This window comes from Pelmatolapia mariae, linkage group LG17 (assembly GCF_036321145.2).
Source record: "Pelmatolapia mariae isolate MD_Pm_ZW linkage group LG17, Pm_UMD_F_2, whole genome shotgun sequence".
Classification (NCBI taxonomy): domain Eukaryota; kingdom Metazoa; phylum Chordata; class Actinopteri; order Cichliformes; family Cichlidae; genus Pelmatolapia; species Pelmatolapia mariae.
In genome coordinates, this window is record NC_086242.1 from 33,314,552 (window position 1) to 33,339,489 (window position 24,938).

The window sequence follows — 24,938 nt, forward strand, 5'->3', positions numbered from 1 at the left end:
ACATAATAGATACCTGAAAAAAAACTGAGAAATGTTCCTCTGCACAAATTAGTCCATCTCAAAAATTTGAATATTGTCAATTAAAAAAAAGTAATACGTTTCTTTGAATTAAAAAATGTAAACTATTATCAGTTCTCCATTCATCATATATATCAATATAGCCAAAATAACAGATTCCTGAAAATCAGTAATCAAGTGTCTCAAATGATCTAATTTGGGTTTGCATAAACAGCTATTCATGCAACGTAAATCCTGAGTATCACTCAGTTTAGTTCAGTACATGTGACCACAATCATGGACAAAGACCGTTGACTTGAAAGCTGTCCAAATGACGGGTGGGGTAAGCCACAGAAGTTAATTCCAGAAAGGGTGGTTGTTCACAAAGTGCTGTATTGAAACATATCAATGGAAATTTGACTAGAAGGGAAAAGCATGGTAGGTATATCTAAAGCTAGATGTCGTCAAGATAGGAGTGGGAATGCTTGTGCCAAATCATATTGTCCGGAACAACAACACTAATCCGGGCATGTCTGAAAACAACACAGTGTGTTCCGATTTCACACCTAAAAAGAGAGTTACTTCAACAACCTCCAACAAGCCACAGTACTTTACATAGTGTATGTGGTAGTGTGGTGGAAACAGAAGCTCACTGAAGCTCAAGTGTTTAAAGACTTTACTTTTTGTTTTTGGATGGGAGACCAATGGCCTGTGGTAAAATTGGTAGATGTTAGAGTACTTCTTTGATATAAGAGGCTTTTACTAAGATATATATAGCTTTCAACTTTATGAATACTTTTTCTTGTTTGTTAACTCCATGTTCAAGCTGTTTATTAAACAGACCAGGAGGTCTCAAAGATTGAGACTTGGAGTTGTCAGTAACTTTCAATAAATCTGTGGGGGAAAAAAATAAACTTGAGAAATATTTGTATCAAATGATTATAGTAAGCGTGCTCTAAGATAATTTTGGAAGAAAAGAGCATAAGGGGTGTAGTCAACATGAAAGCATGATGGCTTTCAGTTTTGACGTAGATGAATTATCTGTTTATTAGTAGCAATCACTGGCATTTTACAGAAGATTCATTTTAGCTAGTGGTGCCTTGACTTCCCACTTCCTTCTTTTTCAAAAAGGCTAACACCTATTTGCAGTTTTTTTAAAAGATGATTTTCAAAGAGGTGATCAAAGGACTCTTTGAAGATCCTTAAAGTAATAAGTATGATTGGGATAGGCCAAGGACATGTGTTGGTGCGTGCATTCATGCATGTGCCTATGAGTGATCCAAGTGCAGGCACTGGCATAAGCATGTGAATAAAACTAGAGTCGATGCTCTTATTTAGTATTCATCACGAGGTGAATCTGTAAGTCATTTCATCAGATTAGTAGACTTGTGGTTAAATCTCATTACATCCAATCAAGGTCAGACACTGTCAGAGCTTCTGTAACTTTCCCAGCCATTGATCCTCATGGCTGTGTGTGTCCAGATGCGTTTATGTGCATGTAATAGAACGTCTAAGTTTGCTGTCTATGCTTTCTTGCAAACATCAGAATAGTATTAACAAAGTACATTTTTCTGGAAACGTTAATGTGTGTTTCTGACTAATCTAGTTTTTTTTAGTGCTTGACTACACAAGCAACCATATTTCATACATGAATCTACTTCACGTAGTGTTTTGAAGATAGTCTTGGAGAAAAGCATTTAATATGACAGTTAAAAAATCTCGAAAAGATCTACCATTAATTGAGTGATACAGTATATAGAAACATAAAGTATATCTGGATTCATTGTTTCTTTTTTGTTACCTTCTGTATTTTATTATCTGAGCCAGTTCTAACAGCATCATCATCATCTGCACTAAGATCTTCCTTTTTTTCTGTCTCTCACTCAGCACACTTGATTTTGTCTTAAAGTATAAACTGTATATACCCCCCTTTCTTACAGCCTTCTACCGCCTTGTGTCACATTCTTTACTTTGCCCTTGTGATTTCTTCTGTGCAGTTTGTCTCCCACTTTCTGATCTGAGTTCAGTTTAAGTAATGCCTTTGATAGAATTGATTGCCCCAGGAGGGAATCGATGAGCTGATCCCCAAGACTTCAGGTCGCCTGCTGATTAACTATGGACCTCCGATGACGCCTCTGAAACCACACGCGCACACTCTCTCACACACACACACACACACACACACACACACACAGGCAGGCCTCTCTGTAGCTGTCTGTAATTATACGTCTGAAAATGAACCTGGGCCTGGAGGGGATTCTGGAGAAAATGTTCAATCAGACGAGTGCTGGTTGATGCATGAAAGAGTGTGCACAGTGTTCTGCACTGAACGTTTTCTCCAGAGAAACCAGAGAAAACCTACACAGGCATACGGAGGACACGCAAGGTCCAAGCAAATTCAAACAGAGACCGTGCTAACCATTTATTACCGTGCACACATTTTTGTTTAATAGCTGCATCATAAATTGCGATTGAAGTATCATAAATTCACATTGCTCAACAGCAACATTTATTTAAAGTAAGTAAACAAACATCAAACTACAACATATATATTTGAAGCAGTTGCTTTCCACTTAAAGCGCTTGAAAAGTTTAATCAAAGTGGCACTTTAACAAAAACACCTTTTTAATAATTAGCCAGTTATGCAAAATGGTGTAACAAACTAAGCTAAATACTTCAGTGTTTGAGAACCATGTTTAAATACATTTCTAAATATAAATTAGTTTTACATGCATTGTTGCTGCAAATGTTGCTGCACTTTGTAGTCCACACAAGAAATGAAGGAGGTCACAATACCAGAAATCAAGTAGTACCAATACCAGTTGATTTACATGATTCTCTATGATCATCCTAGATACTGAAACATAAAGTTTAGTAAAAAGTATTTTTAATTTAATTTATTAAATATATTCACATTATATTTTGCTCACAAGGCACAAACTAAAATGTTAGGATGGTTGTCGAGTAGGTTGCTAATGTTACTTTACATTATGTTCACATAAGGTTTTAATTTTAGGCATTGCAAACAATTTAGCCAATGTAGCAAAGCTGATTTCACAGTGACATTGCCAGGATAATACTCTGGATTAACATTATCACTGCTAATTGTAGCACTTAGCAAATGGATTGTGCGTGCATTTTTTTTTTTTGCACGGTACAAAGTTCCATTCAAAATATGATTTGATTATTGAAGAATACCATTAATAAACATTAATGGTATTCTTCAAGAATCAGGGGCTCTTGAATGTGTAGTCCACACGATGATTAACTTTATCTGTTTGACTGACTTTTTGACTACTTCACCATTAAATATATTCAGTTCAACTTTTCAATTCAGTTCTGTTTATGTAACACTGAATCACAATAACATGCAAGTGTACATTGTCACCATGACCAAACACTTGGCGAGAGTGGGAAGGAAAAACTCCCCTTTAACAGGATGGAACCTGCTGCAAAAACAGGCTCAGGGGAGGACAGTCATCTGCTGCAACCAGCTGGTGGTGAGGAAGAAATCAAGCAGAACAGATGTAGAATAACACATGAAGGCAATAAAATAAAAGTAAAGATTTTCTGTTTTAATAGTTTTATTTTAAGTTGTTTCACTCAATTCTTCTTCTTCTTCTTCGTCTGAGTCTGAGTCTGATGTAAGTATAACAGAAAAAAATTCTTGAGGTAATTAGCCTTAAAATACTAGATAAATACCTTAAGCATCTTTATTGTATTTTGGCACTATGTTAGGGTTCCTGCATCAACTGCAGTTACCAGTTTAGAAAAATAGACTCATTATGCACTACAGTCATGTGAAAATAAACAGACAGATGACCTCTCTTTTAAATTTTCATAATGTTCCATGCTACTCGGAACACAGTCCATTTACCAGACATCAAAGCCCTGAATTTCTGGGGTCTAGACATTACAGCATCCATTTACTCTGAGTGGCATCAACAAGATCCTGCAGTTTGACAATCAGGGCTGATTAAAGGAGCTGTGTAGTGTCTCTCAAGTATTATTTAAAACCCCATCTGTATGTGCATTCTGTCTCTGCTGGTGCATGTCTATAGTTCTGGGATGAAAGTGAGGACTCCTCACCGTCTAAGTGTCCCCATATAGATAAAAGTTACCGAACACGAGACACTCTGCACCCCTTATTTAACTGCATATGGAGCAACGTCTAACCTTTCCAGTGGCCCCGTCAGTCCAAGTGATGCTTGAAAACTTTGTATAAAAAGCAAAAACTGTTCAAGAGTGCTTAGGCTTTGTGTGTTTTGGAAGTTGTGGAGGATATTTTATATTCATAGTACAAAAGACTTATTATCAGTAGAAGTAGTCTACTCAGGCATTTTTCACACTCGGAGGCATGATGATAAAGAGTGTTCTGAAAAGCCTCTAATTGTGAAGCATAATGAGTGAAAATTAGACAAACAGAAATGAGAATTGTGATAACTTTATAAGTTGAGTCATCTCAAATCATCATTCATGATAGGGTAACACAGCGGGATAAAACAGAGAAAGCAACAGTCTTATTATTCCCTTTAGCTCTTTTGATATGATAAGAAAGCAATTATTCCTTAATTTACTCAGAAGAAACTATAAAGGAGTTGGCAGCATTTGTTTCTTTGCTTCAAATACAACTCCATTCCAGGGCTTTGAACTCGGGATATTTTCCCTAAAATTCTTCTTTTAATACTACAAGATTACAATATTGAGTTCCAATGTGTCATTAAACGCCATGAATATAGGCTCACACTTTGAAAACTGTGCCTCTGTTTAGTCCTTTTTTTATATTGATAATCTCATTAGATCATTTTTTTATCAGCTTACCCAACCCCACCGGGCTTTAAAAGTGCCATGATTTCATTCCATCTGATGAAACTCATACATCTAAAGACACAAACTGTCAAAGCAGAGTCTCTCATCACAGCAGGACGTCTTTCCCAATTTCTAGTAGCGATGATTTATAGCACTTATATCCAGTCGCCACTCTTCAGATTCTTTTTTTTTTTTTTGACCTGGTAATTATGGCACGTCTGAGGAAACAACTTTAGCAAAAAATATTGAAATTGTAGGGTAAGGCAGATGGAGGACGGATGCTATTTTTCTTACTCTAATAGATATTTAGTTGGCTAAAGTTGCAATGCTTTTATAGTAAAGAGGAAGGTTAGAGTCTTTATCAGTCATGATGAAGAGCTGATCATAATATCTCATGGATATAAGTCAAGATGAACACATTGAGAATTTTGAATTCAAAACTGACAGTCACAATGTCTCAGGTAAAAATACAATAAGTGTCATCTAATGTTTAACTATACAGCATTGCCCTAATTGCCAGCTTCTCCTATTCAGTCATCGTCTCTGTCCTCTCTGCCATCAGTTTCACCTCCTTCTGTGTCATGAGGTAGGCTTTGCCTTGTCTCTGTGTGCTGAGACAATAGGCAGGTCAGCGTATTATAGCGAGGAGGCAGGAGGGTGTGCGAGTTAATTATTTTGGAACGTGGAAGGGAAGGATCCAGTGAGTTGCACTGTCGGACAGCTTCACTTTCATGCTTGAGGCGGCGGCAGCACCTGCCATAATTTCCCAGGTGGCCTCTCCCTCTCTTTTATCCAACTCTCTCTACCTGTCTGCCTTCCTTGTTCTTTCAGTCTGGGAGAAAGCAAGTGACCTGTCATTAAAGGACACACTAACAACGTGCAAATTTAAGAGCTGTGCAAAAGAAAGTCAACATTCAAAAGCTGTTATATGGTTATGAACACTGGAAATATATGAGTGAATATTAGGAGGTCACCTAGCTACTTCAGAGACAATGAAGTCTAGTGTCTTGCTGCATGTTCTTTTAGTTGCTATGAGCTCAATGTCATTCACAGACTGCAACATGAACACATGGTTACAACCCACCATGATGTAACCACAGAAGACTAACATGAGTTTTGTGACTCTATTGTACCACACTTCAGGTCTGAATAACACAGACAGTAAAAATGAGATTCATCCTCCAAAGAACCAAGGAAAGAAGAATCTTTTTTTGTAGAAAGGCCATCCAAACACATGAGATATCAGTGGAAAGCCCAGGATGTCCTTTATTTAGTTTGTCAGGACTTAGTAGGGTAGCTCAAATAAGTCACAAGATATAGACCAAAAACAAATATCAATTAAAGAGGATATCATTGAATAGGCTGCTTCTCAGGAGGATATATGCATAACCCCCATGTAATGTCTATACAGCAATAGCGTTTTTCCACTGGTACCTACTCAGGTCGGCTCGGCAAGGTACGACAACGCTTTTAGGGTTTTCCATTAGGTTGTAGTACCTGGTACTAGGTACCTACTTGGCCGTGGTTCCAAGCAATCGGAGGTGAGCTCCTTCACGAAAAATGAAAACCGCCATTTTTTTAAAACTTGGCAACGAAGAAAATGGCTGCATAAAAACAGCACCGTGTGTCCCGAGTCTGACCAAAAGCCACAGAGCAGCTGGTATACCATCGCCTCGACGTCCTCCTTTGTTGTGGTGTATATGTTGCATACCAATGACGTCACAGGACGTTCAACCGTGTTGCTATAATGACCCCACATACATTAGGTCCGATTTGAGTCACGTCAAGCCAATCTAGGTAGGTACTAGTGGAAAAGGGCTTTAAGCTGACTTATTCCATGGGGCGGGGTTTATGAAAGAGGGACTCTATGCAGTCCTGTGATAAATTAAGCACACCCAATGATTGAATAGCTTCTAGAACCACCTGACTTTACATTTAGAATCAGTCTTTACATTGTTCACGTTCTTTAAAGTGTTGCTTTAGTTCATTGAGGTTTGCGGGAATTCATTTACGCAGAGCTCTGAGATCTTTCCACAGCATTCCAGCTGGGTTGAGGTCTGGACTTTGGACCATTGCAACACCTTGATTGTTTTCTTTTTCAGCCATTCTGTTATAGATTGGCTGCTGTGTTTGAGATTATTGTACTGTTGCATGACCCAATTTGTGGCCAGTCTTTAGGATTTCAGGGAGGTGTTCTCACATTTGACTCTTGAATACTTTGGTATACAGAGGAGTTCATGAACAGTTTGCATGTAGGAAGTGATAAGAGTGATTTTTTATTTTTTTTTTAAAGATGAGTGTGTTACTCAAATATTTGTTTTTTTTCTCTCTCTCAGCCACTGTATTTAAATACATTTCCTATTAATTGCATCATCATTTCCTGTAATGTCCGCTATGCTGTGGTTGTGTGAACAGAAACTGCAAACAACCAAAAGCTTCAACACAGCAAACACCCGCATGTGATTTTAATTTCAGTTGCATTCTTCCGTTCAATTAGTGACCTTTGCACTTGGCTGGGTACAATTGATTAGTGGTCAATATTGTTTTGCTCACAGATATGATATTGTGGAGCTGGAATTACCTGATGAAATAGCTCATTTGTTTTTTTGCTCATGTTTGGAAAGATCTGGGCATAAAAAACAATTGTATTTTCATGTTAATGTTTTCCTCTTCAACCACTTAAATTAGTGGGGGGGGGTTGTTGCTTTTAAGGAAGTCTTAAACTGTAATACTGAGTGTGGCATCAAACGCAGGCTTAGGATTAAAGACTTTATTTGGCAAAACTTTCAGGTTTGAATTTGGCATCAGAAAGGCAGTCAGTCAGACAAACGGATCTGCTGAGGCAGGAGGAAAGTAAGGCAACAGAAACGGGCAAGATCAGGAACACAGTGATGACAAAATGAACCTCAAAGACTTTTGACTTGTTTTAGCAGAAAAATCACTTGTTTAATTTCAGACTAGCTGTCATGGTACGCATAATACCATGGTCCTGTCACACCTACAGCAAATGAAAAGCAGCAGTTTCATATAGATATTTAAATGCATCTAATTTTGATTTGTCAAAAATGTCTACAATGGAGAAATTAGTCATAGGAGCTAGAAGAAGAACAGCAAATAAAGAGAAGCTGCCGTCTCCATGACCAAAGCATGCGTAACACAAGTAATCTTAAAGCTGATACAGCATAACTTAACTGGTGTTTTGTGAGTTAAATAGCTGTGTGGTAACAGTATAACGTGAGGGTGTGGGCATAACAATTTGCCGACTTGGCAGAAGCGAGACTGGATATAAAGCTTGCCTTTTTTTGCAGTTGATAATTACAGTAATAAAATGTGATTCATGCAGATGTTCTTTGGGGATGATACCCGCAGAGCTGTCATTTTCAAACATTCTCCGTGGGATTCCATTTTCTTGTTGTGACTCAAATTAATTATCCAGGAAATTATTTATTTATTTCTCTTGTTTTTAAGACCACAAAAATTGGTTAAATTTATAATTCGACCGAACCCATTTTCCATTGTCTAGATTTTGTGTGTGTGTGTGTGTGTGTGTGTGTGTGTGTGTGTGAGTGTGAGTGTGAGAGAGGCAGCTTCACAGAGCCAGAAATATTTTTCTTTCAAAATCCCACAGAGAAGTCTTTAGAAGTCATTTTACCTGCCTTTGTTTCTCTTTATAGATCTGTTTTTGTGCGTTGCCCTTGCATTTCAATAAAGTGCCTCGGAGGAAATGAGCTCAGTTTCCCCATCAAGCTCAGCGCGACGCTCTGCATCCCTCAATAGAGTCCTGACTGCCTTTTTTCCCTTCTTCGCCTTCCTTTTTGTGTACCTCCCTTTCCTGCATTCTGTCATCAGCTGAGAGATGTGGCACTAGCCACTGGCAATATTTTTAATTCCCAATGCGTCGTCTACTAAACAACAATTTAGAGGGCCCCATTGGAAGAAAGTGGCAATTTCCTATGAAAGCGCTGGTGTTGCGCTGTATTTCTTCCCCCCATGGCACTGCCAGACACATAGTCTAGACTGTGCTAATGGTTCCACATTTAACAACCGTGTTCTCCTGCTCCTTCACACCGGATAGAGTTAGGGGAAAAATAGAGAGAGGGAGCACGAGGGAGAGAGAGCAATTTTCATTGGAAATTTTCAGCGTCACCTACGAGAAAATATATGTGAGCTAAACCCGCAGGAGAAATCTACCCGCGCTTATTCACATTTTCATTTGCAGAAAAAAAATGAAATAGTTCGGCTGGGAATTTAAGAGGTGACTTTTGAATTCTAATAGGCATGTTGTCACTCACTGTTACATGCTTTAAAACACACAGCTCAAAAATTCGCATCTGGAGAAACTTTGTTGCCATGGGTGTATATAGCTGCAGTGACACCAGTTCGCATCCTGAAGGCTGGAGGCTGCTGTTGGTTATCTATCCCCATAGGCTTTTCAGATCTTACTTTGGACTTGTGGCTGTTTTGTCACAATTTAGTTTTGTTGTTCTCACTGCATGACCTCCCAGCCCCCCTTGTTTTCCTGTGTTATTGGCATCCCGCTTCTTTCTCCTTTCTCTGCACCTGCTCTCTCTGATCAGTTTTTTTCCCCCTCTTCTTTCCCTTGACTTTGATCTTTCTCTCTCCAACATTCTCCCTCCACTCCATACATCAGGGCTGCAATAATTGGAGATCAGCGTTCCAATGAAAGGCACTAATCAACACTAACCTTCATTTAGAATGTAATCTGATATTAACTGCATACGCCCTTTCCCTAAATTGGATTTCACATCTGAAGGACAATGGCCGGTGGAGTTGGCGATACATACTTAGCTGGGCTGGCTTTTCCCACTGCTTCCAAACTCTACGTCATTTACATTCCGCACCAAAGGGTCAACCAACTCAACCAAACTTGAGTTGATAGGTAAACAAAATTTGTGAAAGGAGACATCTGTTATGTTGGATCCATCCAAACATTTAACGTTTAATTGTTACTAGCTACTAGCAATACCCCGGAATGCCGCTTGAAACTGTCATGAAATCATAGACTGTATAAAACATGGTTGTAGCTCACAGGATGGAAAAATGAAGCCAATATTGAAGTGCCTTTAACTTGGTTTCTATCCAAAGACCATAAGATGGCAATAGCTGTGGTTACAAAGAGACGTCTGGAAAATAACTCTGTAAGCACTTTTCTGCTGTTTATGGCCTCAGTTGTTGATTTGGGGCCAAAAAAGAAAAAAATAAGTATTTTGTAAATCTTGGCCATACTATGTCTGAAAATAGGGGATTATATAATTATGGGATGAAACAGTCATACTCATTACTCCCCATCACATCTAGTTTTTGGCAACCCAGATGGCAATGGCGCATACGCTCATGTAAAGGCTTCAAAATACGGGTCAATTCCTGTGTACTCCTTTGCTAAAATCTCCAGTTTATGGTCTCACTTAGTTAAGGACGTTAAATTGTGAAATTAGAGGACCTTAGTAAAAATTCTAATGTGACGCTCTTGTTTGATTTCTAAATCGAGCTCCGTTGTCTTTCCATTGTCATTTTTGCCAAATACAATTCCCCATTGCCATGAAATATCATGCTCCAGTTCTCAATGTGCAGTGTTCTTCGTGCTCAAGCATTCACACATACATGGAAAGATATATAAAGGTAACCAAAGATGTACTCAGTCATGCATTAACAAATATATGTAACCACCCTTATATTTAGAGTACATGCAACCCCTTTTTAACTCGTGCATGTAGTAATTCTGCCTGTTGTACATGCCTAGGCACACTTAATCTGTCTACAAAATAATCCATGTGAGCTAATCGTGCCCGATAAAGCATGATTTTCCTCTGAGAGTAATGCAGTGCTTTGTAGGCTAATTCAACACTATGAACAAAACTAACTGTCACTGAACCTGAAGTAAGATTTACATGTCATTTGAATCCTTCAATTCTTTTGCTGATCTTGTCTATCAAATTTGCACAAATGTGAGTAAATATGCAGGACAAATTCTTTATATTTACTAAATTCCTGTATGATGCGAAAGGGGGGAGAAAAAAAACTGACCGCAAGGATATAATGCATGCACTGATTCATCCATCCACCCATACTTTTCCACTTATCCAATTCAGGGTCACGGGGGGGCTGGAGCCTAGCCTACCGTAGACACATGACACACCATGGACAGGTTGCCAGCCTTTTCATCATAGATTGATCTAAAGTCTATGAAATGCCAGACAAATGGTGAAAAAATGCTGTCACAAATTCCCAGAGCTCAAGCTGACTTATTCAAATGTCTTGTGAAAACAAAAGTCCAAAACCTAATAATATTTAGTTAAAAGTGACGTATGAGACAGAAAACCACATTTGGGATGTGCAGCCAAAGAATAACTCACTGTTCCCCCACCTTTTTTTTTTCCAATAAGCTATCTTCCTGTCAATCATGCAGTTAATGAACTGACTAATTGTTTTGCCTCTAATAACCACATTAAATATCACTGCTTAGACCTGAGCAGGTACTAGCTGAAAGCTTTAGTCAATGGTTAAGAAACAAAGATAAATGGTACCTGCAGTTCAAAGTGTCTGCCCCTTGGAGGCACCTCACGCGCCACTAATGAAAGCATTGGGCGCCTCAGGGAGGACAAAAAAGACTGCTGCTTGGAATGAGGTTAATGAGTGTCCACACGATGACACGACCCACTACAAACGATCAAACCATTAGATTTAAAAAGTCCTTACACGCCGAATAATTGGCTGATCCCTACATCCCAGGTCTCGAATGAATCATTGATCATCTGCGAGGTCTCGCCTTCCCGTCCTTTGTCGACTGCGCTCTTCTCCTCTCACTAAGGTTACAGCTCTAAAACAAAAGTAATTATTCCATACTGCGTCGTGGACTGCTTCTCCAATTCGAGTCTACATTAAGATGTAATTCGGCTTGAAACGCAGCGTGGAGTGGAATTTTACGTTTGTGATTGGGTCTTAATGTGCAGGTCGATCTATTTGTAGAGTGTTATCTTGTAAAAATGTTTCCAGTGTAAATGAGTGCGTGGCCAAAGATTTATTTATTTATTTATTATCTGTGTAAATTTGGCCCTGCAGTCACAAGAAGCCCCTTTCCGATCCAATTCCAGCTCGATGCCTTTCTCTTTCTTTCTAGTAGCTTCCTCTAATTGCCTCGATTCCAGTTTGTCCTTGTATTGATGTTCTCCAATGTTGTGACCAATATCTGACCGCTTTCCCCCACCTTACATCCCACCTCCCTTCTTTTCTCCCTTATTTCTTGTCTTGTGTACTTGAAGATAAATATAAAGACATTAGGCTGAGACATTTAAGTGTTTGTGGTGTGGCGTGTACTTAATGGTCTCAAAATACATGGATAAAATTTAATATGACCTTTAAATATACAGACCAAGCCTCCAGTAAGGTGCAGTACCTCGCTGTGTATTGATTCAAGACATGCTTCGGCCCAGATTTTATACCACACAGAGTAGCCAAGCAGTAAAGGTTTACTGTTCTCAAGCAGGCAGTCGCCAATTTATGATGCCACCTCACGGCTGAAACTTGATTTTAATGATTCAGTTTCACAGACGATCAACTGTTATGGACCCCCCTGTTGGACTTAATTGATGATCTGTCAAACACATGCAAGAAATATGTTTATTTTCTCTTTTTTCTCAGCTCTGATGAACATAGTTTGTAGTCCCTTCTGGTACCTATGTTGTGTCCTCTAAAGTTAAAAAAGACCAGGAAAAATGAAGTGACACAATAAAAAGCAAGTGGCTACAAAGAACTTAATGCCTTTCATATGGCACACACTTTTTTTTTTTTTTTTTGCTTTGTACTTCTTGCTTGCTGACTCAATTGACATTCAAAGCATTGCAGAGTATCTGGGCATTCATAATATGCCACCAATGTAGTGAGACATGTCATGTTTCTTCTGTGTTTTTTGCATAAAAAGACATTAAAACGGGGTACCTCATCAATCAGTGCTGTGCCGTCTGCGGTGTACCTTTAAAGCATTTTAAATTCATGCAGCTACAATGCTTCGTGTCGATACAGGGTAAATCATCTACAAGCCTCCGTTCCTCCTCATTTATCATGTGCCATATTACCACATACTCTCCCAAGTGGCTTTTGTTTTGACGTTGTGTCTCATTGTGATGGACAGTGACTTAAGGATGGCTTCTATTACCTGGCCTCACACACGCAACTCGTAATAAATAATTATCTTAGCATTAGCCTACGGGGCTTGGGGACTTCTACATCAATCAACTACGAGGCTCGCCTCGATGCTGAGCATGGAGCTGTATAGTGGACGTGGTGCCGTGCCACAATGCTCCAATCCCTCCCTCCTTGTGAAGGGAAATTAAGAAGGTAGTTAATCAAAAGTTCATTAGCATACAGCTCCTTGCTCCGTCCACCCCTATACCCTCCTCATAATAGACACTTAGACGGGCCATGTGAGGAGAATAACAAGTGTGTACTACTTCTGCTTGTGGACTTGTTTGAATTAAAAGACTGCATCGTGTTCTGTGTGCCAAATGAGTTTTCTGACCCCAGGATGAGCAAAAACCTATTTCATATCCAGAATGTACAAAATACTAAACCAACACATTAAAAATGATTAAAGCCATTTTTTCCCTTAAAATATACAGTGGATTGATGTAGTTAAAATAAAGTTGACACTGAATGCATTTCTTCCAATCATCAAAATCCCAGTCATCTAGTGATGACCTAATAAGTCAAACATTCATTGAATATTTTCTCATGTGATAATATGCTTCCTACCAATAAATTCACAAAGCTAGAGCTGCTGTGTAAATATTTTTTTCCTCCTAGAGCCAGCTATCTCGTCCTAGTTCACTTTCACACTGCAGCGCAAGCTTCTATTAATGCAATCTGCACAGGAAGCCACGGAGGTCACTCATAAATTTAGTTTGGCTTGCAGCATTTCGCTACTGCATCCCTTCACAGGCTGTATTGCTAACTCTAAGCAGTGAATTTTTAATTTATTCTATGCACACAAGACTGTTAAGGAATTTAACTGGGTACACTGTTTTTTCCTCATCATAATTTCCTGTGTTTTCTCATAGTACCTGCTATTCTCTAATAGCACTGCCATATTAATGAAATCAGGCTCATGCCCTCAAAGTAAAATTACCCCTTACCCAGAGTCGGCCTGTGAATAAATATATAAATGGGGTTACGGTGTGAATAGAGAGGCTCAAGGCTGAATCTGTTGAGCCTCGCGTGCTTTGTTTGTGTCACAGAAATGAAAGTTGAGGGAAAGGCTCTGACCTGGTCATCCAGCCAATTTGCACTTGTTTGTTTCCTTTACACTGATGTATCCTGTTATATTCACTAAGAGTACATGCTTGTTTCCCAACCTGTTTTTACACTTATTCGATAATGCCTACACCCACCAGGGAGCTGCTGTATTGAACCCTCAGTGTCTTACTGCTCATCACCAAGCAGCTCCACTGGAGCATGGCTAGTATCAGTGCCTCGCCTATTATTTGCTCTAAGCCTTGGCAATAAGCAAAGGTAGCTGGGAGCTAACGGCCAAGTGTTTATATCTGTGCCACAGCAGTTTCACAGCTCTTGAAATATTCATTCAGTACAAAGTCTTGAGAATGGCGAATTCACTTACATGCCTTTGACTGGTAGCTGAGGCGATGATTCACAGCTGCTTTGGTGTACATGCGGTCTCCACAAACACCTCATTTGTAGTTTAGAGTTATGTGCGTCTTTATTTGCATTAGGATGCTTTTATGGTCTTGTGTACATCTTTTTCCTGAGAAGGTGGGAGCAGGAGTCAGATATTGCACTCTGCATGTAACACGATCGGAGTCTGCAGTATCTCTCCCTCAGGAAGTCCTGCAGTTCTCTTTAGTGCCTGCTTTACCACTTTGTCCACCTTGTCAGCATTTAGTGAGAGAAGGAACAAGGAGAGATAGACAGAGGGCAAATTTGCGCTCAGCACCAATTTTTGAAACACTGGGGAAAGCAACTTTAACTGCAACTTCATTATCAACACCATCTGGACTGGCAAAGAAAAAAAACAAAAATACACCCTAGATTAAAAAATACATAATACGATGTTTTGTTTTCCTTTTAAATACATGCTGATCAGATTGTTCCACGCTCATGTTTCCATGTCCTTTAGTTGACGCAATCTGGAGATGCAGACTTGATAGAGCAGGCATGTTTTTGTTTTTTTATTTTGGCCTGTACAGGCACGGCGACCGATGTTGATCATGCCAATTGCTCCATGTTCTACCCGCTTCAGCTTAGTCCACACAAACTCCTGTTGCTTCCGCATGCAGTGTAAAAACAGATTTCTTAGCTTGCACAACCCAATTTTGTCTGGGAATGGGCTGCACAGTAACTGAGGCAGCAAATAGAGAGACCTTATGTAGAAGCTATTGGTGGGGCTGAAACTGTTATTATGGTCTATCAAATTCTAATACAGAGCAGAAGAACTGACTTTTTAATAGTTATAGGTTACTGTTTGATTGTACATTAGCAGGAATCGTACTTCTTTGTATTTATGGAAAATGATTACCCTTGGGGTGAGAATCCTCTAATTCGTTTTGTCATAATCAGTGTTAGCTCTTTTTTTTTTTTCCCTCTTGCTCATCTGTATTCAGCCTCGTGATTGGCAGTTTATCCGTGAGTCGGCCATTCTGACTCGCAGGGGCCAGAAATGGTCAGTCAGACAAATTACATCCTTTTAACCCAACTGTCAGTCAGACACTTGGTGGACTGAAGCCCTTAGGGGATGTTTCCATGTTAGGCTTTGTATGAAACTGAGGAAGTCTCCCACAGTAGTATTACAGTGTTACACACACACACACACACACACACACACACACACACACACACACACACACACTCTAATATACACACACACGCTCTTAGAAAAGCTAGATAATGTGGAGGCCTGGAACACTATTGTCTGTATAGTACCATATCTCTGAGGTGCACATTTAGATTGCTGAGACAATTGACATGTTAAGACACCTCCACACAACCCACATCACATTCACACCTTCACATCATCCAGAAGAGCTGCGTTCTTTGCATCAAAGGCACAAGAACATGGGCACGTGCACTCACCCGCACGCACTCTTATTGTACACGCAGACCATTCAGTCCCTTTTGGCAGTAATAGCTACACTGCGCTGATATGGCGCTTACTCGTTGGGTCTTTTAAAGTGGATTTGCAGGAGGCTTTTTATTTCTTTAAAGGAAAGGAGAAACCTCATTTAGGGGATGACGGTTTGAAAAGATGCTCACACAAGAGCTCGATATTCAGCGAGAGGAAGAAAGATGGAGGCGAGAGGAAAGTGGTCACCCAAAAGATCCAGCCTGGCACCAGGGCCCAAGTCTAACCCTAAACCCAGTTTTAGAGAAGACTGAAAATTCAAGTGGATGACTTCAAAGGTGATCACATCAACCAAAATTGCACAGCTGGAGAAGATTCGTGCAGTCCCTCTTGGCTAAACTAGTCCCAACGTCCCACCACCAGGGGCAGTGTTTGAATATCAGAGTGTTGTTAAAAAAAAAAATCAAAACAAGGAGGAGGAATGTGAGAAGAATAAAATGGAGAGTGAAGCCGGAATGAGCGAATCCCATAGGTACTATTGATCTGCGGCTGCAACAAACATAGGCTTGTTGCCAGCGAGCATGCTGGTGGTCAGATGTGTGTAATTGATGGAGTTGAGTTTGACACAGTGCTGTAATGTAATCTGGGGCTCGAGTCTCTGTGGCGTTAGAGTGGGAGTGAGAGACATTAAAGAGAGAGGTGAGGGGAAAATGAGGCAGGGTGAGGGTGTATAGTGGGTTGCAGGAAAAAGGCATGGGGATTTGCTGCAGGGACTGTGGGCTGTGTAAATTTGATGTATTAGAACGGTGTATTTCCCTCCTCCCCCCTTTAGCAACCTCATGGGTTACAAATGCAGGAACAATGGCCTTGACTACTATAATAGGCTTTTATCTAGAGGGACTACTTTCTCAGTCGCACACAGTGTGTAAAGGAGTGTGTTTCACTGTCTGCGATGTGCAGCTTTCCACTTCTTTTGCTTTCTCTGATTTACACTCAAAATAACAACCAATATAGTATTCTATACACCAAGTGTCCTTTTTCACGGCAGTTTGTTGCGATATGTGTCTGAGTTTAAGTTAAGAGGTGAATTAGACGCATTTTGGAAAGATGTTGTGTAGCTCCATTTATAAATAATTTGGAAATGAGCTGTGGGGTCTTGGCTTGGGCTTTTTAACATTTATTTTGACATATTGTTGTCTAGCGCTTAAGGCTAAATATTCATGGAAAAACGAGCCCTGGTTGAAACAGTTGTTCACACACAGACTTGGGCACTTTTTTCTTGTTTGGCTTCCTTCTGTTTCTTTATTTGTTTGTTTGTGTACTTTGTTTTTCCCCCAGCTCTGTGTCTTGCGTGACAGTGTTCCCACTCCTTTGTTCCACTGTAGCTGTGTGTCTAATTTAATTGCAGACCTTTGAAGGGGGATCGATTTGAGCGAGAAGATAACTAAGTTATCAAACTGCTTCATTGACTGGCTCTCCTTTCTCTCTCCATCTTTTTGCCTCCTTCCCTTTCTTGTCCCATCCTACTCTCCCTGACTTCATTCTCTCCCCCCTTTTTACGCCAATTTTCTTCCACTCATTCCTCTTCTTCCCACCCCCCACCCTCCGCCTTTTCTCCTCTGCTGTCTTTCACCCTTGCCCTGCAACCACAGGCCGACAGACCTGTCCTCCAGAGAAGTTTGATTGCGGAGGGGCTGCCAGCAAATGTGTTTCATTGTCATGGCGATGCGACGGAGAGAGGGACTGCGAGAACGGGGCAGATGAGGAGCAGTGCGCCGCGGGTAAGTTTGTGGTGGAAATGGTGAAGGAAGGAGCACATAGTTAAACACTCGGCACACTTTTCATGTTACAGTGCAGTCAGTCTGTTGTATTCCAGTTGGGAATATTGTAACATGTAACCCCAATTCCATAAAAGTGGGGACACTGTGTAAAACATAAATATAAACTGAATGCAGTTATTTGCAAATTGTATAAACGTGTTATTTTACTTATAATAGAACACATCAAATGCACCATTGTAAGAAAAATATTGTCTCTTTTTGACTTTGATGTCTCAAAAAAGTTGGGGCAGGGCCGTGGTTTCCACTGTGTAGCATCTGCTGTTCTTTTAACAACTGTCTGTAAACATCTGGGAACTGAGGCGAGCAGCTGCTGGACTTAGGGACAGTAATTTTCTTCTACGTCTTGTCTCATATAAGATTCTGGCTGCTCAACAGTCCTGAATCTTTCTTGTGATGTTTTTCTTTTTGCAATGCTCCCAATGTTTTCAGTCGGTGAAAGTCTGGACTACACTTAGGCCAGTTCAGCATCCGGATGTTGTAATAGACGCAGGATGCAGTTTAGTATAGTCTTGCTGAAACAGGCATTCATGAAAAAGACATCATCTTGATGGAAACACATGTTGCTCTAAAACCTGTATGTATACCTGTATTCATGGTTCTTTTCCAGATGTGTAATCTGCCAAAACTGTAGGGCTGATAACAAGCCCGACTGTCCCTCTCCTCTTTAGTCCAGAGTGTGCAGCGTCCATCTTTTAGCCATCTTTAGTCATTTTACCATAGTTGATTTTAAATGAGATGTTACTCAGCAAAGACGGCAGCATTTATGCATGCTTTCATCTCATGCTTGCATCTTCTTTGTCTGATAGAGCTTTAACCTGCATTTGTGAATGGCACTGAGTCCATGCACTGATTTCCATGACAGAATCATGCCTGTTTTTAACGCAGTGCTAGAGATCACAGGCACCCAATATTGACTTTCAGCCTTTATATTACAAACCGTAAATGATAAGATACCCAAAGTCTTTGAAATTTTATGTTGAGGAACATTATTCTGAAATCGTTCCACAATTTGTAAATGCACTTTTTTTTTGCAGATTATTGAACCTCTGCCCATCATTACTTCAAAGCATCCTAACGCTTTTGGAATTGACTGCTAAATTTCTTGTCATCTACTTTACAGTCATGATGGAAATCAAGCCCAAGTCTGTCTCTTCAGAAAGCACACACTTGTTTGATCAGCAATGCCCTCACATGTTTTTAGTAATTATGCATACATTGACTGCTGTCACACTTTGTAGCATACATCCTCCCAGCTGATATCAAAGCTGTAGGAAAAAAGGGTATTGATTTTCATCAGCATAAACATCTGGCCTCCAGCATTATTGAAGCATTATTGATTTTAAGCCTGAAACAAACACATGCACCCCCATTTTTTTAAAGAATATAGATTGCATGTACAGTTTGCCCTTTATGTTCTGAATTTCTCTAATATCTCTAATACAATGTTGGTGCCTTTGTCCGAATGAAAAATGGCTTTTAATTACTGTCACAGTCATTATGTTTTAATGGAGACAAGGTGGGGTCATTTTAGACCAGTTTTTGTATACAAGGGCCTAAAGCAGAGAGAGTATGTACCAAGTGTCCTCACTAGGAAACTACAAGATTATCTGCGTGATGCATTTCAGATTATTTCCATAGTGCTGGCATTGTCCTTCAGAAACTTTGACATTCATATATTCTCATGCTGAAGATGAGGCACAAAGATGTGCAGACTCCCCCAATTTGGCAGTCAACAAAACTCTACAAATGCCTCTTCATGTATTATTATTAATACAGTGTTGCTGTTAGCTGTAACATGCTGCCTTCAAACCATGGATATTGGCTCACCACATAAGTCACGGGGGCATCTGCACACTGTGAGTGCATCACATGCCTCTTCATCACAGTTAAAAGTATCGGTTTGCAGCTATTGTTTGCTTCCACAGAGGGATCCTGTGGTTTGCACCAGGATGGATCTCTTTCTCCTTAATGTCTCTTCTACGAACTCTCCTCTTTGATTTCTTTGTGTTCTCTCCACACCTTCATTTTTGTTCAGTGTAATAATTCACGTTAATTGCCATCCACAAAAAATTGATATAGCATAGTATAGTGATATTTTGCATGCCGATATTATATCGATATAGAGACCCAAATATTGATGCTTTATTACATAAATTCAAGTACTCTGTGAATTCAGTGAACAAGAGGGACTGCAGGGTCGCCTTATAGCAAGTGTGAATTTAAATGTGAATTCTTGTCTTTATCACACTTTACTGTTGTATTATGAGAAACAGATTGCATCATAAGGTGATAAACTCTGATTTGTTATTGCACAGCATATTGCAAAATGTTAAAAATCGTAACAATGTCGTATCATGAGTGAAGTATTGTGAAAATACCATGTTGTGGGGCGTCTGCTGATTCCCACCTCTCTGTTGTCTATATGGAAAAAAAAGCTTTCACACATCAGCTGCGTGCTAATCCAGAATTTTCTTAATGGTAAATACATGAAATTTGGAACTTGTTACAATTTTTCCACATTTTAAAAGTTGTGATAACTGTTTTGGGGTTTGTTTGTTTTTCTCATGGTTAGCAGGATGTCCTAACTCATCTTCTTTCTCACACCTTCCTTCTAGTCTTTTCTGTGTTTGTCCCAGTTCATCTGTTTTCATTGTGTGTGTGCGCTTTAGGTTGATGGTAGCACAAGGAGATCTCTTTAGGGAGTCGATGACCACGACCTAATGAAAACAGCAGGCACTGTTGATTTAGTCATGTAACCCAAGCTGCACTGTTCACATACCGTCTGTATCTCGTGTATAAGTTTTCTTCCCATGCTTGCTTAGCACCTGTAATTTTCCATTGTATTTCTGTGTATTGATAGTCTTCCATTGCCTTTCATCTGCCTGGCCTAGCCAACTCTTCATCACCTTTTTCAAAAGAAAATAAAGTGGTTAATACGCCTGTGGGGAAAAAAAAAAAAAAGAAATTCATAGGGCCCTTGATGGTAATTGATTTACTGTCTGAAGTGGTTTGATTATATAGGTGGGTGTTATAGACGTTCTGCTGCAGAGATCAGCCTTTGATGAATATTAAAAAGTTGACCGGACATTTAGAGATCACACATTAAAGCTGACTTAAAGCCCAACAGCACAATGGATCCATTAACGCTAGTCTTTATTTTCATGAAAACTTGACTCTTTTTCCAAAACAGAAAATTTCACAAAACAGTTCAGAGTATCTGAAATTCAAATTTCATATCCATCAGTTAAACACAGAGTGCAGATATCGCCTTATTACAGATGTGGATAACGAATTCAATAAGTGGAGGAACACAAATTAAGAACACTACAGCATTTAAAAGCACCACCTTGCAGTTTTACACCTCCACCAGCCTCTGAAGGTACAGTTTACTTGCAGGTCTGCCGAGATTTGACATTTGAATTTCTTTTTTTAAATACAAAATGTCTGCTCTTCATCATATTATGTGTGAAGTCACAAAAGAGGATTCATTGTTGGTTAAAGTATTAAAAGAGCTGTAGTCACAAAGACTCCTCAGCTTACATGACTGTTTACTTCTCTGTCACTTTAGTCACAGTGTGGTAGTAGCAGCAAAGCAGGTACTGTTTTTACATTCTGAGTCTGTGTGCATCATCGTGGGAATGCATGTTCCTGAATACACCTCCTCTACAAACACTCCTTTCCATTAATCTGAGGACATGTGATCATATCAGTTTCATGTCTAAATAAGCACTCTCATTACTTTGTCATGAAATCTGTGATGGAAATATTTGCAGGTCATATCTAGCAATACTCATGTGTCACTTTCAGTGTGGCACAAGATTGAAGTTTGCATTTGCCCCTATAACACACACGCACACATACACACACCCTTGTGTGTTTATGGAGCAAGTCATATAACATCTCTGAAGAGGGCTTCTGTCTGAGTAGATTTTACAGAATATAGATAATATAATGTTACCGTAGCTTAATGCTGGTGTAGTCCATGAAGGGGTTGAAGTGGGATTTGGCAGGTGGGAGAACCCTAAGATGGAGCGTAGTAGTGTTATGTGGGGAAAAGTATTAGAAATGCTTCACACAGTAACTTGTTTTGTGAGCGACAGAAGGGATTTCTTTATGTGCAGGCTGTGACCAGCGCTGCTTCTCAGAAAATCACTGCTCTTGGGAGATTTAGTCAGCTAAATTCAGTAAGATATAAGCAAATGACTCAATAGCTGATTTTCTAAACCTAATAAAGCTTGTATGAAATGTAGAATTGAGCAAGTGAATTTAATCAGCAACATCAGCATAAATTGGAATAGATATCTGCTACCCTTGATGTTAACTAACTTTGACCATGAACACCACAGCCGCTCTGCAGCAGTGCAACATCAGTGTAAAGTTCACAACAAACTAACCAGTTTAGACTAGACTAAACTGCACAGTAGTTTCATGAAAACTGGGAATAAAACAGAATTGGTATACTCACAGTTTGTTGATTTAAAAACTTTAAAATGAATTAGGACATTACATATAAGATTTAAATTTCATCTGCAGAGCAGTTATTAAAATGATCTCTCATCTGCCCTCTCTCTTTCTTACATCTTTTTCCATCATGCATTTAGGTTTTTTTCCCTCCCTGGGAAATGCACTAACTGTTCATTCATGTAGCAGACACATTTTGTGAAAGATTTCACAGAAACAGTTTGTGTGTTTGATGTTTGTGGAGCTACATTTAAAATTACCAACCACAAAAAAAAAAAAAAAAAAATACTAGTCCATTTCTGTGCACTCTTCGTCTGTAGCGCTGGCTAGATGCTATTAAGTACAGTGAACTTTATTTACATCTGCACCTTGAATGCACACAGGTATGAGAGGGGGAAAAGCAATGCGTTGTGGGTGTTATTATTTACCTATTACTAAGCGAGTATCTCAATACTGTCACTGGTGCTGCAGCACAAGAAAAAATATAAAAGTATATGCATGTGTCAGCCCACCTCCTTCTCGTCCTTTAAACAGATAAAGATAAAACATTTGCAAAGACTAATGAGACCAGCACTCCCTTTGGGTATCTGGTAACCTAATTTTTTCCCACTCTTCCATTTGTTGTTCTTGGAAAAGTAATCTTTAATTGATGTACTAGACACAGCTGGAACATCAAATGAGTGTTTGCCACACAAACAATGAAGTTCAGTTACGTGATAAACATTTGGAAGCAGAATAACGGACCAGTAGCCCTGCCTGACTTTCTTACATTGTCATGATTGTGGCAGCGTACTCATCAAGATCTTTGGTAAAACTAAAGAAATGGCTGCACAGAGAGAGAGAGAGAGCGCTATACCACCCACAAACACAAATTAGTTCATCGGTGGTATGTCTGAAAACATAGTTCCTTTTTGAAATCTGTTACTTTCATCCATCCCCTATCCTTACCACTGCTGTCACCACCTTCCTGCACCTTTGATCTCCCATCTCTTTCCCTCCCTCCGTCAGAAGCTACAGTTGTACAGCTAATGTTAATTTGGGCCGCTAATTGAGCATATCCAAATGTTGAATAAAACATGGATCCAGGAAGAGAGGATCTCTGTTACATTAAGAGGAGGCCTCTGAAGAAAGTTTATGAGCCTTTAATTTATGTTAATGTGAAATTGCATGTGTTTAGGCACACATCTGCTGCAAGCTATGTGTTTGCATGCTTCATAGTGTGCGGATGCTAAAACATTTTTTTTCAACACTGATAGAGTATTTTCAAGATGGATGAACTGCCTTTTTTTCTCATTTCTGTTTTATTAGATGAGGAATTCAACCAACAAATGCCAGAAAAGTGTCCTTTACCACCTCAACTTATAATTTTAATAAATTGAGCTGTTCTCTAGAGCTCTAGCTACAAGGGGCTCATTCCAACCTAACAATAACATGATTCATATACCATGTGTAGTCAACAATACCCAAATGAAAACAGAATTATGAATAACATATGATATTTATGCTAATAGAGGCAGTTCAATCTTACACACTGGTCCTAATTTCCTCGTACAACAATAAACTGACATTTTGAATATTTCAACATATCAATTGAATGACTGAATGTGCTTCTGTCGTTTCTACCTGGAGAAAGTAGAAAGTCGATTTTTTTAAAAGATCTTTTTTTTAATCCATCTTGCTTGCTACATCCTCTTCCTCTTTGTTACTTTCTTCTAAGTGTACTAACCCTTCTGTAGAAGCAGCACAACTGTATCACAGTGAGCCAGGCTACTTTATCTTTACAGCAATAAAAATGCTGCATTCATGCCTATGTATGTATTCAAACAAAAACAAAAAAGATTACAGTTACATAGCTCCAACATAAGCCTTTTCATACAGACACCCTAACCCACACCTGGTCTATTGGGAATGATAAGCTTGTCCAGTTGGGCCTGTCACACTCTTATTCTTGATTGTTCTGTATTTTTGTCATTTAAAATTGTCAAGGAGCAAGTCTATGTAGAAGTAGGCTATGCTGATTAGTCTTATTTCATGTACCTCAAAAACATGGGGGCATCTTTGTGTGCTTGCTTATAACAAGGATTTCTTGTTCAAGTTTGATCAAAACTTATCTCAAATCATCAAAATGTGCAGAGGAGGTCAGGAGAGAGGCACAGTGAGTGCCTCTAGCCATCTGTAAAACATGGTGGAGGCTCTGTCATGGTTTCGGGCTTCATTTTAGCCAGGGATGTTGGCGCTCTTGTCAAATTTGATGGAATTATGACAGCAGAAAAGTACCATTAGGTTTTGATCCACCAGTGCTTTATGGAAATGTCCAATTGGCAACAGCTTTATTTTTTAGTATAACAATGATCCCAAAGGCAATGCCAATGCAATAAAATCATACCTGGATAAGAACACACAATGAAACACTGTCAGTCATGGACTGGCCTCCCCAGAGACTTCAACATTGTTGAAGGAGTGTGGGATCATCTTGATAGAGAGGACCAAAAAAGGCAGCCGTCATCCAAGAAAGAGCTTTATATGTCCTTCATGTAGCCTGAATTATTCCTGAAGACTACTTAAAGAAAGCTTCCCAAAGAGATTTGTTGACGAATAAAGGTGGTCATACCAATTATTATTAAAATTCAAGCTTATTGGAATTGTACAAACTCAGTTCTTTTCCTTGTGATGGAATTCCATGTATGTTTGCACACGTTTCAATAAATTAGTGCAGCTATTTCCCATTTTCCTTGGAAAAA

General features: G+C 39.4%; 1 protein-coding gene across 4 annotated transcripts in view; it reads left to right on the forward strand.

Moving 5' to 3' along the window:
- Window positions 1–24,938, forward strand: part of lrp8 (low density lipoprotein receptor-related protein 8, apolipoprotein e receptor) — a 170,636-nt gene that overhangs the window by 82,949 nt on the left and 62,749 nt on the right. For all 4 annotated transcript variants that reach the window (XM_063460686.1, XM_063460688.1, XM_063460687.1 and 1 more), the window contains exon 4: window positions 17,548–17,676. In XM_063460686.1, the coding sequence (XP_063316756.1) occupies window positions 17,548–17,676 (129 nt within the window). The remainder of the gene's footprint in view (window positions 1–17,547; window positions 17,677–24,938) is intronic.